At 45.9% G+C, this 14,416-nt stretch overlaps 1 protein-coding gene across 4 annotated transcripts in view; it reads right to left on the reverse strand.

Moving 5' to 3' along the window:
• The window catches only part of SYMPK (symplekin scaffold protein), a 1,074,521-nt gene that overhangs the window by 989,460 nt on the left and 70,645 nt on the right, over positions 1 to 14,416 (reverse strand). For all 4 annotated transcript variants that reach the window (XM_069644649.1, XM_069644648.1, XM_069644647.1 and 1 more), the window contains exon 3: positions 13,611 to 13,731. In XM_069644649.1, the coding sequence (XP_069500750.1) occupies positions 13,611 to 13,706 (96 nt within the window). In that variant the 5' untranslated portion in view covers positions 13,707 to 13,731. The remainder of the gene's footprint in view (positions 1 to 13,610; positions 13,732 to 14,416) is intronic.

The following is a 14,416-nucleotide window of genomic DNA, read 5'->3' on the forward strand; positions in this document are numbered from 1 at the left end:
GCTCGCCAATCAATCTGAGGATTGTGTTTTTCCAACCAAGGGATTCCCAGAATTATTTGAAATTGTGGAGCCTTGATCACGTCGAACACTATTACCTCCCGATGCCCGTCTTGGCCTAGTAATGTCACTTCAGTAGTGGTATGGGTTACCGACCCAGAGGCGATCTCAGTCCCATCCACAGTGGTGATGACATCTTTAACAGCTTTTGGGCAAAGAGGTAGGTTCATCCTGGAAGCCAACTCGCGGTCCACGTAATTTCCTATAGCTCCACTGTCCACGTATGCCTTAATTGCATGCAATCTTTCTGGCTGCTTCGGATTTACGAGGACCATTGGCATAATGAAGTGCGAGGTCAAAGAACTGGTTTTTAAGCTCGGCAAGCTGACCTCTACGCTTGTCGGGCAAGGTCGTTTCCCGGCTCAGACTTTTCGGAATTCTTGTCGGAAGCTCCTACGGTCTTCTTAGGTGGTTTTACAGGGCAGTCGCGAAGGAAATGTCCCGAGTTCCCACAATAGAGACACAGTTGCATTTGCCGTCTTCTGTCACGCTCTTTCTGGGTTAAGGGGCCCTTTACAACCCCAATCTGCATAGGTTCGGTGCCATCAACACTTTTGGAGTTGCTCTGAGTCTTAGTGAAGATTCGGGTTTCAAACCTGGATCGATCCACCTTCCTGTTTTGAAGCCTGTGATCTAATTGGACCACCAAATCAATATAATCCGAACAGTCCTGAGGTGGATTTACGACCTGGGCCAGGACGTCTTTGAGTTCGCCGCGTAGACCTCGGTGAAATCGCGTGATTCTTTTCTCCTCGGGCCATCCAGTTTCCACAACTAACCTATTGAAGGATGCAATGTAGGCTAAGAGATCCTGGTTGCCCTGTCGTAGGGAAAGAAGTTCATTGTCCAGGGCCTGCCCCTGGGAATGCCTTGCAAAAAGTCTTTCCATACTCGTCTGGAAAGCTTGGAAATTCCGAAGGATTGGATCATCTTGTGTAACCAGTGGAATTGACCAATCGGTGGCACTGCCGCTAAGATACGAAAGTACAAATGCTACCTTGGTCTGGTCATTCGGGAAGCCCGCGGGCCTGCAGAGAAAGTGCAATCGGCATTGATTTATGAACACTGCAAATCTTTTAGGGTCTCCAGCAAAACGTTCAGGTGGTGCCAGTGGCACATTTCCAGGTAGATTGATTTGAACGGGATTGGTTGAAGTAACTAGGGTAAAATTCCCCCCTGGATTGGGCAGAGGGGTTTGCCCCGCTTGGCTCTGTAATAACTGTCTGGCAAGGTCGTCAGTTCGTTCCTTTGACACTATTAACTCTCTCCTGAGGGCGTTCGTCTCCTGGCGGGCGAGCAGCATGAACTTCAGCCCTTAATTCCCCCAGTAGCTGGGCCAGTTGATCTGTATCAGAAGTTTCCATAGCGCCTGGGTAGGAGATTATTGGTAGGCTTTGCGTTCTGTAACGCTCACCTGATTCCCACAGAGACGCTGACCCGAACTGGACTGCTACCGTTTCTTCTATCGTGAGGTCCAGGGCCCGGAAGATGCTCTGGACGGGGCCTCTGAATTTGGATTGCCTGGCTTGTAGAGCAAGTTTTCTGCAGGTGGAAGAAAAGGGCTTGATTACCAGCTGGGGTGGATATGTGTTCCCACCAATCTCCCGTTTCTCACTCTTCTTGACCCCCAACTTGGTTTCTGCAAGCTATCACCTTAGGTATTGTAAAGACGAGCTCTCCATCCTGCTTCAGGTGCAGGGGTGCATAGAATCAAGTTACGTCACTGGATGGGAATTAGTTGCGGACACTGTGTCCTTCGTCTCTCCTACGGTAGCCGTAAGTATGAGTGTCTTTTCTCCACAGGAGCCGGGGCCCAGAAACCTAAAGCTGGTAAGTCTCTTGGTGAGTATTTGTTCTCCGTGCTTAGTTAGTGCTCACCATGTATTCCTCTTATGCAGGTGCTGGGATGTAGCTGGCGTCGTAGCCGCGGTGGAGGAAGGTAAGTGAAAGAAAAGCGACCGCTTACTTCTAATGATTGTCTTTCTGCTTACAGGTGCCGAGATGCTGCCGGCGACACAGCCGCTGTCACGGGTGATGAGGCATGTAAGTAAGTGGAAGAAATGTGGCCGCTTTAGAGCGGGCACCTCTAATGACTGTCTTTTTCTGTTTTTCAGGTGCCGAGATGCTGCCGGCTTCGTGGCCGCGGTGGAGTTCGGCGAGGCCACGGATGGGTAAGGCAAGGCGGCGCGGCTGCGAGTGTTTGAGAGCGCTGCTAATCTTGTACCTTTCCTTTGCAGGATAGTCGGAGGTAGGATTGCTGAGGCCGGATTCCGGTAAGTAATTTCTAATGCTCGCCTTCTCTTTTCTTGTCTGTTTGCAGGTGTTTCGGGTGCTGGCGGGCGTGTCAGGAGCCAGGATGCAGGAGCCGACTCGGTGAGCGTCCTGCTGCTGATGCAGAATAACGCGAAGCACGTGTATTCCATCAGGCGTGGTTTAAATAGCAGAGAAGTGCTTTAGGTGTGTGTTCTTCCACCGGCCCCACCCAGGTAAGAAAAGAGTTCCTGAATAGAGGAAATAGTTCCTCCCAGCCCTGATGGCTGAGGACTTCAGCCAGACTGGATTGTTCTGGGTAAATATGCAGCATGGTCTGCCTCAGGTAAGTCCACCCAAGCATTATTACACAGTTTATCAATATGAGCCCGGCGCCTATGGCGCCGGGACTGAAGTCCTTTATGAGCCTGGCGCCAAAGGCGCCAGGACACGGTCCAAAGGGCCCCTGTAGGGGTCTGCTTCCGGGGGCGCTGGGCCAGTCCTGGCTCCTCGGGAGTAGTGCTCATGACACCCACGAAGATCTAAGCCAGGCAAATTACCCCCCGCTGTTTGACAACTTATTTAAAGATATGGAGACATGGGGTAAGGGGCAAATCTCGTGGATGGGAAGGATAAAAGCTGTAAAGATGAACCTCCTCCCCAGGGTCCTGTATGTTTTCCAGATGCTCCCTTTGGAAGCCCCAGAAGCACTTCTTAAAGAAGCCAAAAAACGCATAACGAGATTTATATGGCAAGGCCAGAGACCCAGAATAGGTTATGAAACGCTCACCCTCCCCAAGGACAGAGGGGGGGGTCGGCCTCCCAGACTTACGAACTTACCACAGAGCAGCCCAGCTCAGAACCCTGGCCCCCCACCTCAGAGAGGTCCCCAACAAACAATGGGTCTTTCTTGAAAACTCCATCCTGAGCCCTGTCACAGTGGATGAGTGGTTATGGGTCCCAATGAAAAAGCTGCCAAGGAGAATCAGGGATCACCCAATACTAGTAACAATGTGGGAGGCGTTGGAGGGTAAGGGATACGGTGAGAAGGTGACCACTTGGCCCTCCCCCATGAACCACATCTGGTCCACACCAGTTTTAGAGGAAATCCCAGGCCATGAACACTTTCAACCCTGGTTTGATGCGGGCCTATGCAGAGTTGGTCAGTTGGTCAGGGAGGAGTACTTTATAAGTATCCAGGAGCTTGAAGAATCCTTGGGAATAGGTAGGCTCTCCCCACTCCTCTACCTGAGACTTAAGGGAATCCTAATGAAACCAAAACTAAAGCCCAAATTACAAAGAAAACTCACCCCAGTTGAAATTTTTTTAGATACCCATGTAGAAATGAGAGGCCTCATCTCACTCCTTTACTCCGCCCTTTGAAGCCCCCGGGAGGGAACCACCAAAAGCCTCAGGGGGAAATGGGAAAGAGACTTGGGTTGTAGGATCAGAGACGGTCTCTGGGGGTGACTCTGTAGTAGATCTTTTAAGACCTCGATCTCCTGCCAATACAAAACCCATGTTGTCAAACTCCTGCACAGATGGCAGTATGACCCAATCACACTTTCTAGGATGTTCCCAGACGTAATCCCCCTTTGCTGGCATGGGTGTGGGGAGAGGGAAAACTATTGGCACATGTGGTGAACATGCGGGAAGGTTCAAACTTATTGGGCCGAAGTCCTTAGCTGGCTGAAAGAGGCGGGAGAAGGTGTGCTCCCACTGGACCCGATGTTGGTACTGTTTGGCCTGCAGCATAAGGATGACCACTGGGAAAAATTACCAGACCTCTCGCACTCCCTACTGTTGGCAGCCAGAGCAGCCCGCGCTAGAACGTAGAAGAGGCCCGCCCTCCCCTCGAGTAAAGAATGGGTGATGATTGCCAAAGACATATTCCTTATGGAAAGACTTACTGCGGCTTTACATGGTTCAAGCACCCAATTAGAGACAGACTGGCTGCAATTTCAAGAGGTGTTTGGAAATACACAGGCCACGTCCTGAGACCCTCAAGTGTCCTTGGCCCGGCCCAAAAACAAGCCCCGACATGGAACGAATGGCCTTGGAACTCGGAAAGCCGGTCAACCACTGGCGGAGAAAACCCAGATTGACGCTGCCCTATGCCGCATCATTCCTATAAGCAGACAGCAGCGCTCGAGATACTGTGTGGGGTGGGTGGTAGGGGAAGGGGGGGGGATCAAACGCAGGGAATAATGGCTTATAGTTTGATTTGTTGAGGGCGATTGCCCAAATATTGTAATTTGCGTACCTATGCTGTTTGCCAAAAATTAAAAATTGAATAATAAAAAAAAAAAAGTAACCTTGAGAAAAGTAGTTAAGGGAAATAAAAGATAATAAAAAAAGAGCCCAAAGGGCACCCAGAAACAATGCACATATCGGCTGTTGTGCGCTGCAAAAGTGAAACATAGATGTTTTAGAGTATGGAGGAAAGCATGAATCCATAATAAAAAGTTTACACAATTAACAGAGCTCCCATGGTAAGAGGTAAATTACAGCCCTAAGTCAGGAGAACAAGAAAAAGGTCCAGAGGTCCAGCAAAAAGTGCTATGGGTCTCCCAAGGAGAGGGAATAATCTCCCTAACGGGGGTATATCCAGGGTGTCCGAGCGCTGGCCCTTATCCCATCTCAAGGTTGTTCTTAATTTAACAGATGGGACTCACTAGTTCACCAGAGCGCCTCTGCAGCCGTAAGGAGGGGTAGTTAATGACACAGTCAAAGACCACTGTAACAGAGACAGACCATACTAAAACAAATTTAAAGAAAGTAAGACTAATGAGATGTTAAAATCTGAAAGCATGATGAAACCACACCAGCCTTTAAAGCACCCAAATGGTTCCTGATTCAAGTATCTATATGTGTTATATTGAAAGCCTTCTTGGCAGGCTACTGAATTAACTGCAAAAGAATAATTAAATGAATACCAGGATGTGGAAAGAACAGCATACCCTACTCTTCCCATGAAGGGACTACATCCTACCATGTATTCTGATGACCTCACAGCACCATACTACAGATGTTCATGCACGCTGAACATTCTTTCACTGGGGAGGTGGGGGGGGAGCAGAACTGTATTTGATACAATGGATTTCTAAACTCTGGCCTGATGGACAGATGTTTAGGGAGCAACATCTGCCCGTTTAACCAGACCAATCAAGGTAGCATGGAGAGAGGTCAAGGCTTAATATCGGGAGAGGCGAGTGGGGAGTTCAACAGTGAAACACCAAGGATGACAGTGATAAAAATGGTCTGTGTCATATTTCCACATTTTAAAGACCAAATACAAAAAAATAAACAGATTTTCAGCCGATTTGGTGTTGGCTTTAAAATGCCAAAATATGACAAACTGGCCACTCTACCCCGCTGGTTCTCTTGTTAAATAGGGTGGGGGGGGGGGGGGTTAACCCCCCCCCAAATTCCCCGTTTGCCCACCACACTGACACACACACCTTTGACACACACACACTCACCTGACACTCACCTGACACTCACCTGACGACTCCTCCGGGTCTCGCTGTGCCCGTCAGTCCCTGTGCGCATTTGCATGCAGCAAGGCCATTCGATTTAGAAAGACCGCTCTGCTCAGTCACAGAACAGTCTTTCCAAATCGATGTTCTTTCTCAGGAATTTCTTTTTGAACCCAATACTATAAAAATACTATATTTCAGGCCCAAAGAATACTATGGAAACTGACACGTAATATAATAGTAAGCACTGTAAAACATGTATAAAGTCACTTTAGTTGGTGCAAAATCATGCAATCCAAGCCCCACCCCGCCAAATACCTGTGAAGAAAGGCAAGTGATTAGGTAAGGACAAACTGTCCACAGGATTTACAATCCTAACGTAGAAAGTCCAGCTTTAAATTGTATGGGGCCTTGTGCCCAAAAGTTCAAGCTTTCCAAGAGTTTAGGAGCTGGCAACAAATTAGGAGGGGGTCCTGAAGACAAAGATGGGTCCAAAAGGTAGATGATGGCATATTCTAGTGAATTGGACAGTTCCCAGCTTTCAGAAGACTTTTGGCAACAGGTTTTGACAAAGCCATGTTAGGGAGGATTCTCATTTCTGTGCCAATTCCCTTCTACCTTAGAGACCCCCAGCTATTTTGCTGAACTTAAGGACTTTTAATTTTTATCCTGGAGAAAGCGAGACCCTTTTCCCACTCTCTCATGTATTTGTATTTGATTTGAAGCCTGTGTTTCCTTTGGTTTTGGAGTCTGACAAACGCCATAGGCGGCATCTTTTTACATTGTGACACAGCACCCTCAGTGCAGTGTCAGAGAGAAATCCTTTGGATTTCTGCTAAGATTCAAATACCTTCTCTTGGATAAACTACTGTTTCCAAGAGTAGTAAAGTGAAATTGACTTTATTACCTTTTTCTATTTGTAGAGCCAGCACACACTATTTTACATAGAGTGCTGGAGGGGTTACTTAGTACCGCCTTTGTCTACCCTCATGTAAAATGTATATGTTACCCTTTCTATAATAAATGGCTGGTGGCAGTGGTTTACTTTTTCCTACCATTGTGTATTTTTACCGCAGGCTGAATCCTCAGCTGCAATATTGCACCCATGGGTGCCCATTTTTGTCACAACGGCCCTGGTGGTCTTTTGTCAGCATTTCTTGTTGGAAAGGTCCTTCTTGAGATTTACTCTGCGCACCAAACCAGGTTTTGTCCCTTTGTTCGTTTTGTCTTTGGCGGGCTTCAGTGGTGAAAACCACCTCCGGCTCTAGCATGTCTGGCAGGGCAGAAAGCAAGGGAGGTTCCCGAAACTCCCTGTGCTTAGTCTTCTTGGTTACAAGAATGCACCCAAAGGTGATTGGCTGGCGGGCTGTCCTTGGAGGACAGCCACCCTGCTGTGTAAGTGACAGCTAGGCTGCGAATGAATGGGAGAAACTTACATAAAAGGCGAGGTCTTTTGGAAGGAAGGCAGAGTCGACCACTGGATGAAGGAACTGAAGAAGAAACTGGAAGAAAAGCTTGCTGCACCCTCCTGGACAGTTGGTTTGCCCGTTGAAGCCCTGCTGCAGTGCTGAAGCTCCGAATTTCTAATCATCTGGAGAAGCTCGGGAAGGATGACTTCTCCCCTTGGGTAGGTAGGACCAATCAGCCCCAAGACAAACTCGACTGGGGCCCCTCTCTCTGCTGGCTGTACTTCTTTGCTGCTGCAGGAACAGAGTGCCACGGGACAGGAACACCAGAATCAAGGGCATCACCTTTAAGCCAGACCCAAGCTCCAGGAAGATGCTCCGGACTCCCTCGAAGCAGGACTAACCAAGCCTGAGCCACCTCAACCGAGTGATGGACCCCAGAAGCAAGGAAAGTCCACAAGGTGTCCAAGAACCGCAGTGGTGCTATTTGCGAGTAGCTGAAATCGTGAAGTGCCGCTGATCTTAATTGTGCCCATTGCTGCCGCCGGCCTTCAAACTGTAGTGCAGGAGTCCCCAGACGTCCTTGTCCCCACGACCGAGGCCCAGGAACAACAGGATCTGCAGGACTACAACAGGAACAGAAGCCAGCTGGAATCTTTTCTTCAGACTCAAGATACTGTGAGCTAGGGGTACTTGCCTCTTGTGAGTAGCTTGCTTGCTCTCACTGGAGACTTGCATTGGCTGACCTTTGCAGAGTTGCTTGCAGCTTTGCCCCTCACAAGCCACCCAGCATGCGTCACAACCATGATTTCCTTCTTCAATAAAACTCTCTTTAACATTGTGCAAGACGTTTGTGCTATATTCAATAAGTGCATCAGCTCCCCTAGACTTTGCTCAATTGACATTGGCTGCCCTGGCTCCCTGCTGACTCTTCTTACGCTCTGACTTTGTGTTTAACTGTCCCTCCAAAAAGTCATACTTACCCTACTTGTAAAGATGGGAAAGGGTTAACCTATATTTCATTGGGGGATTCTACAGTGCTTACCCGTTTGAGAAACTTTTAACCAATGTTTCATTCCCTAACCTTTTCCTTTTTGCCATAACTTCAGTTTTCACATTTAAATGTTGTTAGGGTGAATTCTCATAAATGTGCTAATTCCCTTCACCTTAGAGACCCCCAGCAACTTTACTGGATTTTGAGGACTTGATTTTTTTTTACCTGGAGAGTGTGTGACCCTTTTTTTCCCCCACTCTCTCGTGTATATTGATGTGTGTTTTACTCTTGTGTTCTTTGATTATGGAGTTTTAGACAACTCCATAGGCATCATCTTTTCATGTGTGTCACACAGCACCCTCAGTGCAGTGACAGTTAAGCCCTTTAGGCTGTCCCAAAGTTTAAATAGCTTCTCTGGGATAAACTACTGTTTCCCAGAGAAAGTAAAGTGAAATTGACTTTACTAGTCTTTTCAAATTCCTAGACCCAGCACACCCTATCTTACAATAGAGTGCTGGAGGGGTTAACTAGTATCCCCTGTGTCTAGAAACTCATGTAGCAGTCCCCTGCTACCCTTTCCTTTCGAAATGGCTGGTGGCAGTGGTTTTACAACAAAACTACCATGATTTTTCCCGACCGCAAACAGTAGCGTTAAATCGCTGGAGCCATGTTTTCCAAGATGGCGTCTGAGCCCCCTTTGTTTAAAAATGTCCCGGTCTTCTTTTTACACCATTTCCTTTTGGAAAGGTCCTTCTAGAGTTTGCCTCTGCGTGCCAAACCAGGTTTGCTCCCTTTGTTCCTACGCCTTTGGCAGGCTTCAGGACTGAAGACCGCCTCTGGCGCCAGAGTGTCTGGGGTGGGCAGGAAGTGAGGGAGGTGCCCGAAACTCCCTGTGCTTAGTCTCCTAGAAGACCCAAATGCACTCTCTAGTGATTGGACGGCTGACTGTCCGGCAAAGGCAGCCACTCTGCTGGGTGAGTGGCAACTAGGCTGGAATGAATGGGAGGAAAGTGGATAAAAGGCAAGTCTCTTTGGTTTGGAAGGTAGAGTCGAGCACTGGAACGAAAGAACCGAAGACGAGCTTGAAGAGGACGGCTGCTGCAACTCCTGGACCTTTGGTTTGCCCGGTGAAGCCCTGCTGCAGGGTTCACCTCGACAGAGAAGCCCCCACAAGGACGACTTCTCCCTTTGAGTTCGTGGGACCAATCAACTCGACCCTAAGCCACCTGGATACCATTCTCGGGGCTGATTGTATTTTCCTCAGAGTGCTGCAGGAAACTGAATAACCAGGGAGAGGGACACCAGTTTGTGTGCTTGTCGACAGCTACCGGAATTGAAGATTTGCCAGCTTTTGTGACCAGTCCCAGTGCAGTGCAGGAGGCCCCCCCCCCACCCCCGACGTCCTCCCTCGTGTCCCCACGACTGAGGCTCAGGAACAGCGAGATCTGCAGGAACTGCCAGAAACAGACGTCTTCAGCTGCATCTTTTTCTTCAATGCAAGGTACTGTGAAAACCTGACCGAGAGAACTTACCTCTCACTGTTAAAGTGCGTAAACCTTTTGCAACTTGCAGGCCTAATCAGCTTGTGACCCAACATATGATTCTTTCTTTTACGAACTACTAAGAACTTTGGCAAATACTTTCCCGTTCAACAACCAGAACCGTTTTATCCTATACAAGTCTTTAGCCCATTGACTTTGGCCTAACCTATTGCATTGAATCAACTCCTCTGGTGAACTCAAAACATTTGCACTGTTTAAGAATACTTGTAACCTTCATTTTATTCACCTATGCTATTTTGCTCCTCCTTCAAAGTAGTTTAAATGCCTCAGAACCTGATGGTGTAAAGTACTGAAGTATATTTTTGTGTGATATAGATTGCCCAATTCGAGTGAATGTTTTATAACGGACTGTGAAATAAATTAATAAGTGTTTTACCAAGAAATCCTGAGTGTAAGAGTTTATTGTAGACCTCTGTGTAACATCATTGCTGCTCACATTCCCTCTTGAGATAACGCTGGCTGCTCAGCTCCGCTACCAAAAACTGTGTAGTACAGACTTATAACAAAGGTTGGTTTTACTTACACATGTAGTCTTAGTTGTGTGTAGTGGTCCCAAAAGTTACTGCATACAAACTCTGCCTAACAAATGTGAAAAGTGATATATTAACATCTACAGTGTCTGAACTATTGAAGTCACCTCAGGGTGTAGGAAATATCTGTGCGTCATCCCAAAAGGATATCTACTTTACTTGGTTGGACTGAAAGTGTATTTTGAAGTGTATTTTAAGTGTTGCATATTGCGCCCTTCTAAAGAAGGCGTATTTTAAAACTGACTGTTAAATTAATAAATAATTATTTTAATCAAGAAACCTTGAGTGTAAGTGTTATTTGAATACTTGTCACTGTGAATCTCCATGTTACAACCCTACAGCTCACATTGACCCCTCTTGAGATAAGCCTGACTGATCAGTCACTCTACCAACTTGTGTAATACAGACTTACACCAAAGGTTGTGTTACCCATTGCCAAGAGGACAAGGCTGGTGTAGTCTCCCACAAGGTTTCTACATACAATCTTGCCTAACAGGATCGATAATAAAAAATGTCATTAATTTGAACTTCCCAATGAACTGATCAAAATCAAGTCTGGTTTGAGTATAGCCATAGTAAGTAGTTGGACAAAAATTCAAACCCAGTTGCAGTAACGTTTTCTGTTCCAAGTGACTATATGCTTGGATAAATTGACCACTTGCAGCGCCATATTAACACTTACTTCCTGCCCCGATTCCCAGAGCGTGTTGATCTTCCATTGGGTTTGCCCTGTCCTTCCCGCTGAATTTTCTGCTTCTTAGCACCCGAGTTTGCCCCTTTCCTCTCCCACGGCCCCTTGCTCCTTTTTTGGTATTGACATCTTTGCAAAGGAGCCACATTTCCACTAAAAAAATTACATTTTATAGGTTGGGCTTCACCACCACTGGAAGATGCATCCGATTCTGAAATAGAAATGCCCTCTGTTGTAGGTAAGGGCCTTCTGCTATTGTATTGCGCCTGTTGTCTTAGGGAGTCTTATCTCTTTTGCAAAGGTGTAGACACGTCATGTGTCAATTTTGTCCCTTAAATAAGTTTTTTTTCACTGTTGGATCTCCTCTTCATGGGCTACAAGTGTAGTTTTTATATTTTCTGTTCCCGTGGTTTTTACATTTGCCAATTTCAATTCAATTTCTGAATCAGTTTTAGAATTGTGTCCCGATCCAATTTAGCAAATTTGACCAGGAAGGTGAGGAATTTGGCTGAGCATGCATTGGTCGCGTGTCCCCATTCCTCCAGCATAGCAGGATCCTGGTCCTCAAAAGACGCTGTGACCAGAATCCGAAAATCACAGGGAATGTGTCCAACGTCCAAATAATTTTGAAGAGAATGCTCCTCCCACCATTTTGAAATCTCCTTTTTTTTGTACTTTTTCCAATTGTTTAAGTAACAAAGTCTCTACATTATCATTTACAACATTGTTTGTCCTCAAAGTCACAGCAGTAGATTCACTCTGACCTTCAAATAACAGTCTGGGCTTGTGTGAGGATTGCCGCTTCTCTTCCATTTGTCAAAATAAAGCTTGAATGCTTGCTTCAAAATTAAAAAATATTAACTCTCTCTGCACCACACAACACTACATTGAGAGCTACCATGAATCAGGCATGTCCAACGGGAGATCAACGTGGATACGAGGAACGTTGGAAGAGAACCCGGAAACAATATGCATATAAATACAGGGTGCCAAGTTACTCACCACCATTGTGCGTGGGAAAGTACCTGCGCAAATGGAAAAACGAATATACTGGCGGTGTATCCAAACTAGGCAATGCGGGTTGATGCAATGTCCTCAGTAACGCTATAATCAGCATTCCGCCAGGGGGATAGGAGTTTTCAAGAAACACAAACGGCGTACAGTTCGTCCGTCCGCAATATGATCTCCAGCAGATAAGGCAGAAATCCAAAAAGTCCAACAAAAGTGGGTGCTGACCGATGCGGGACAACACCCGCAACAATATCAAGGAGCAAAACTGACACACAAGTGTCACGGTCACACAAATGGGCAGAGAGACAGACACACATGGTGTTCTGTTACAAAAGCATTTTAATCACAGACATGGTCTGTGCAACAAGTGCAACCAGCTACGCGTTTCATGCCCTACCAGGCACTTGTTCACACTGAAAACGGCCCCAGCGAAAAGTGTATAAATAGAAGGTGATCAACACACTATGGTTCACAACAGAGAACAGAAGATCATGGTAATCATGTCAGCCATTTTGGAACAGAGTTAAAACCACTGTTTCAATTAACAAATACAATTAATACAGGATTACAAAACCTGATACTGATGCTCAAAATAAGTTTTAAAAAAACATGGCAGTCCATTTTAGAATGGCAATAGTGATCCCCACAATAAAAACATGAATGTGAGCCATGCAACCAATCACCAAGTACCAGGAGGCATGGACTAAAAATGTAGAATCCTGGCCAAGACACAAGATGTAAACTGCAAGGTGCATGAATGAAATGGATCCAGTAAGGGCATATTGCCAGAAACAAACATAATAATCCCCCTGTGGGGATTAACTGCATAGATGACATGACAAGCAATATACACGCATTACATTATTTTCAAATGTTTATATAAAAAACATCTTCTGTTTTGCCATTATTATTTCCCCCGTTCCTTTCCCATTTAGCCTTGTGGCACTTTAAAACTATTCTGTTGTATAAAGCGCCTTAAAAAATGCTCAAAATCTAAACAAATAAATACGAGAAAAAAAAAACATTGCACTGCATTGGACTCTGCATTTTGCAATGATAAAAGGTTACCAGAAAAAGTAACAAAGTAAAAAGATCAAGAGAAACAGTTTCCCAGTACCGACAGCCTGAAGGACTAATCAGTTTCCCCAGAACATGTGAACAAAAGCCCAGAGGAGTGAAACTGAAGGATTCATTTCACTGTAAAAAGTCAAGACATGGTGAAAAACAAAAGCAAAACGTTTGGTGTTCCATAGACTATGGAGGAAAAGTTGCCAAAAAGCGAAAAGGTTCCTAACACATGTGCAAGTATAACTGGATTTCCTGAAAGACGACTCGTGGCACTGCCGAGACTATGATTCAAGCCACTGCCAGACTGCTATTTTGAAAGGATAGTCTCTAGACGAGCTCAAACAACTGCGATGATGCATGTCACACTTTACAAATGTCACAAATAAATCACAGGGATTATGAAGCAACAAAGGGTATAAATTGCCATCACCAGCTATTATTAAATGATGTCCCTGCAAGACAGCTCCGAGCAGGATGGTGCCTAGCTATATGGATCCTAATATAGCCTTAAACGTTTTTACAAATGGCAGGATACTAAGAAATTAGCAAAACATGCACTTACCTTCTCTGAAGTTGTGAATGTTGCACTCTCATCAAATTCCTCCTGTGCAAAGAACTGTGAGGCAATGCTCAAACGTGAACTGCTGTCGACCGCCATCTTCAAGAGATCCCAAGAAGACAAACTATAGAGAAAAATAAAAAGACATCCCATGAACAATCGATCGATTTGTAAAGCTTTCCAGGGGCCATCAAGGTTCTTAGCAGTATTGTACCTGCTTCCCCCATCCTTCGTTAGAACTACAATGACAACCCTGTATTGATATAGAGACCGGTCAAGATTACCCTGCATCACTTTAGACAGGTCTAACAATGTTAGAACGTGCCACACTTAGATGGAATTCTTAACTCTAGCTTCCGTCACATCTAGACAGAAATGTGAATGTTAGCATGTGCCACACTTAAATGAAACTGTGAATGACAAGTGCCACACTTGGATAGAATCGTTATGACTGGCCTGCCTCACATCTAGACATAATATTTAAGATCAGCAAGGGCTGCACTCGGATGGAATAGTGAACGAGAGCAAGCATCACACCTAGACACAATTGCAAGGACAGCAATACCAACTAACCAATCCACTAACAATTTCATCCCTCTGCATACACCTCTCAAACTCTAACCAAACACAACCACGAACCTAAAACACAGCAATCCGCACAAATTTCACTACACTGCAACAACAAAACAAACCACCCAGACTTGCACAACAGCACACGACGACTACCAACCATAAAACACCCCACGCCCAGCCAACGGACTCACCGGGCTGAGGCTGCCAACAGCACATCACTGCTCTCTTGCACTTTT

The sequence above is a fragment of the Ambystoma mexicanum genome, chromosome 2p (assembly GCF_040938575.1).
Source record: "Ambystoma mexicanum isolate Mex_15411 chromosome 2p, UKY_AmexF1_1, whole genome shotgun sequence".
In the NCBI taxonomy this organism is placed as follows: domain Eukaryota; kingdom Metazoa; phylum Chordata; class Amphibia; order Caudata; family Ambystomatidae; genus Ambystoma; species Ambystoma mexicanum.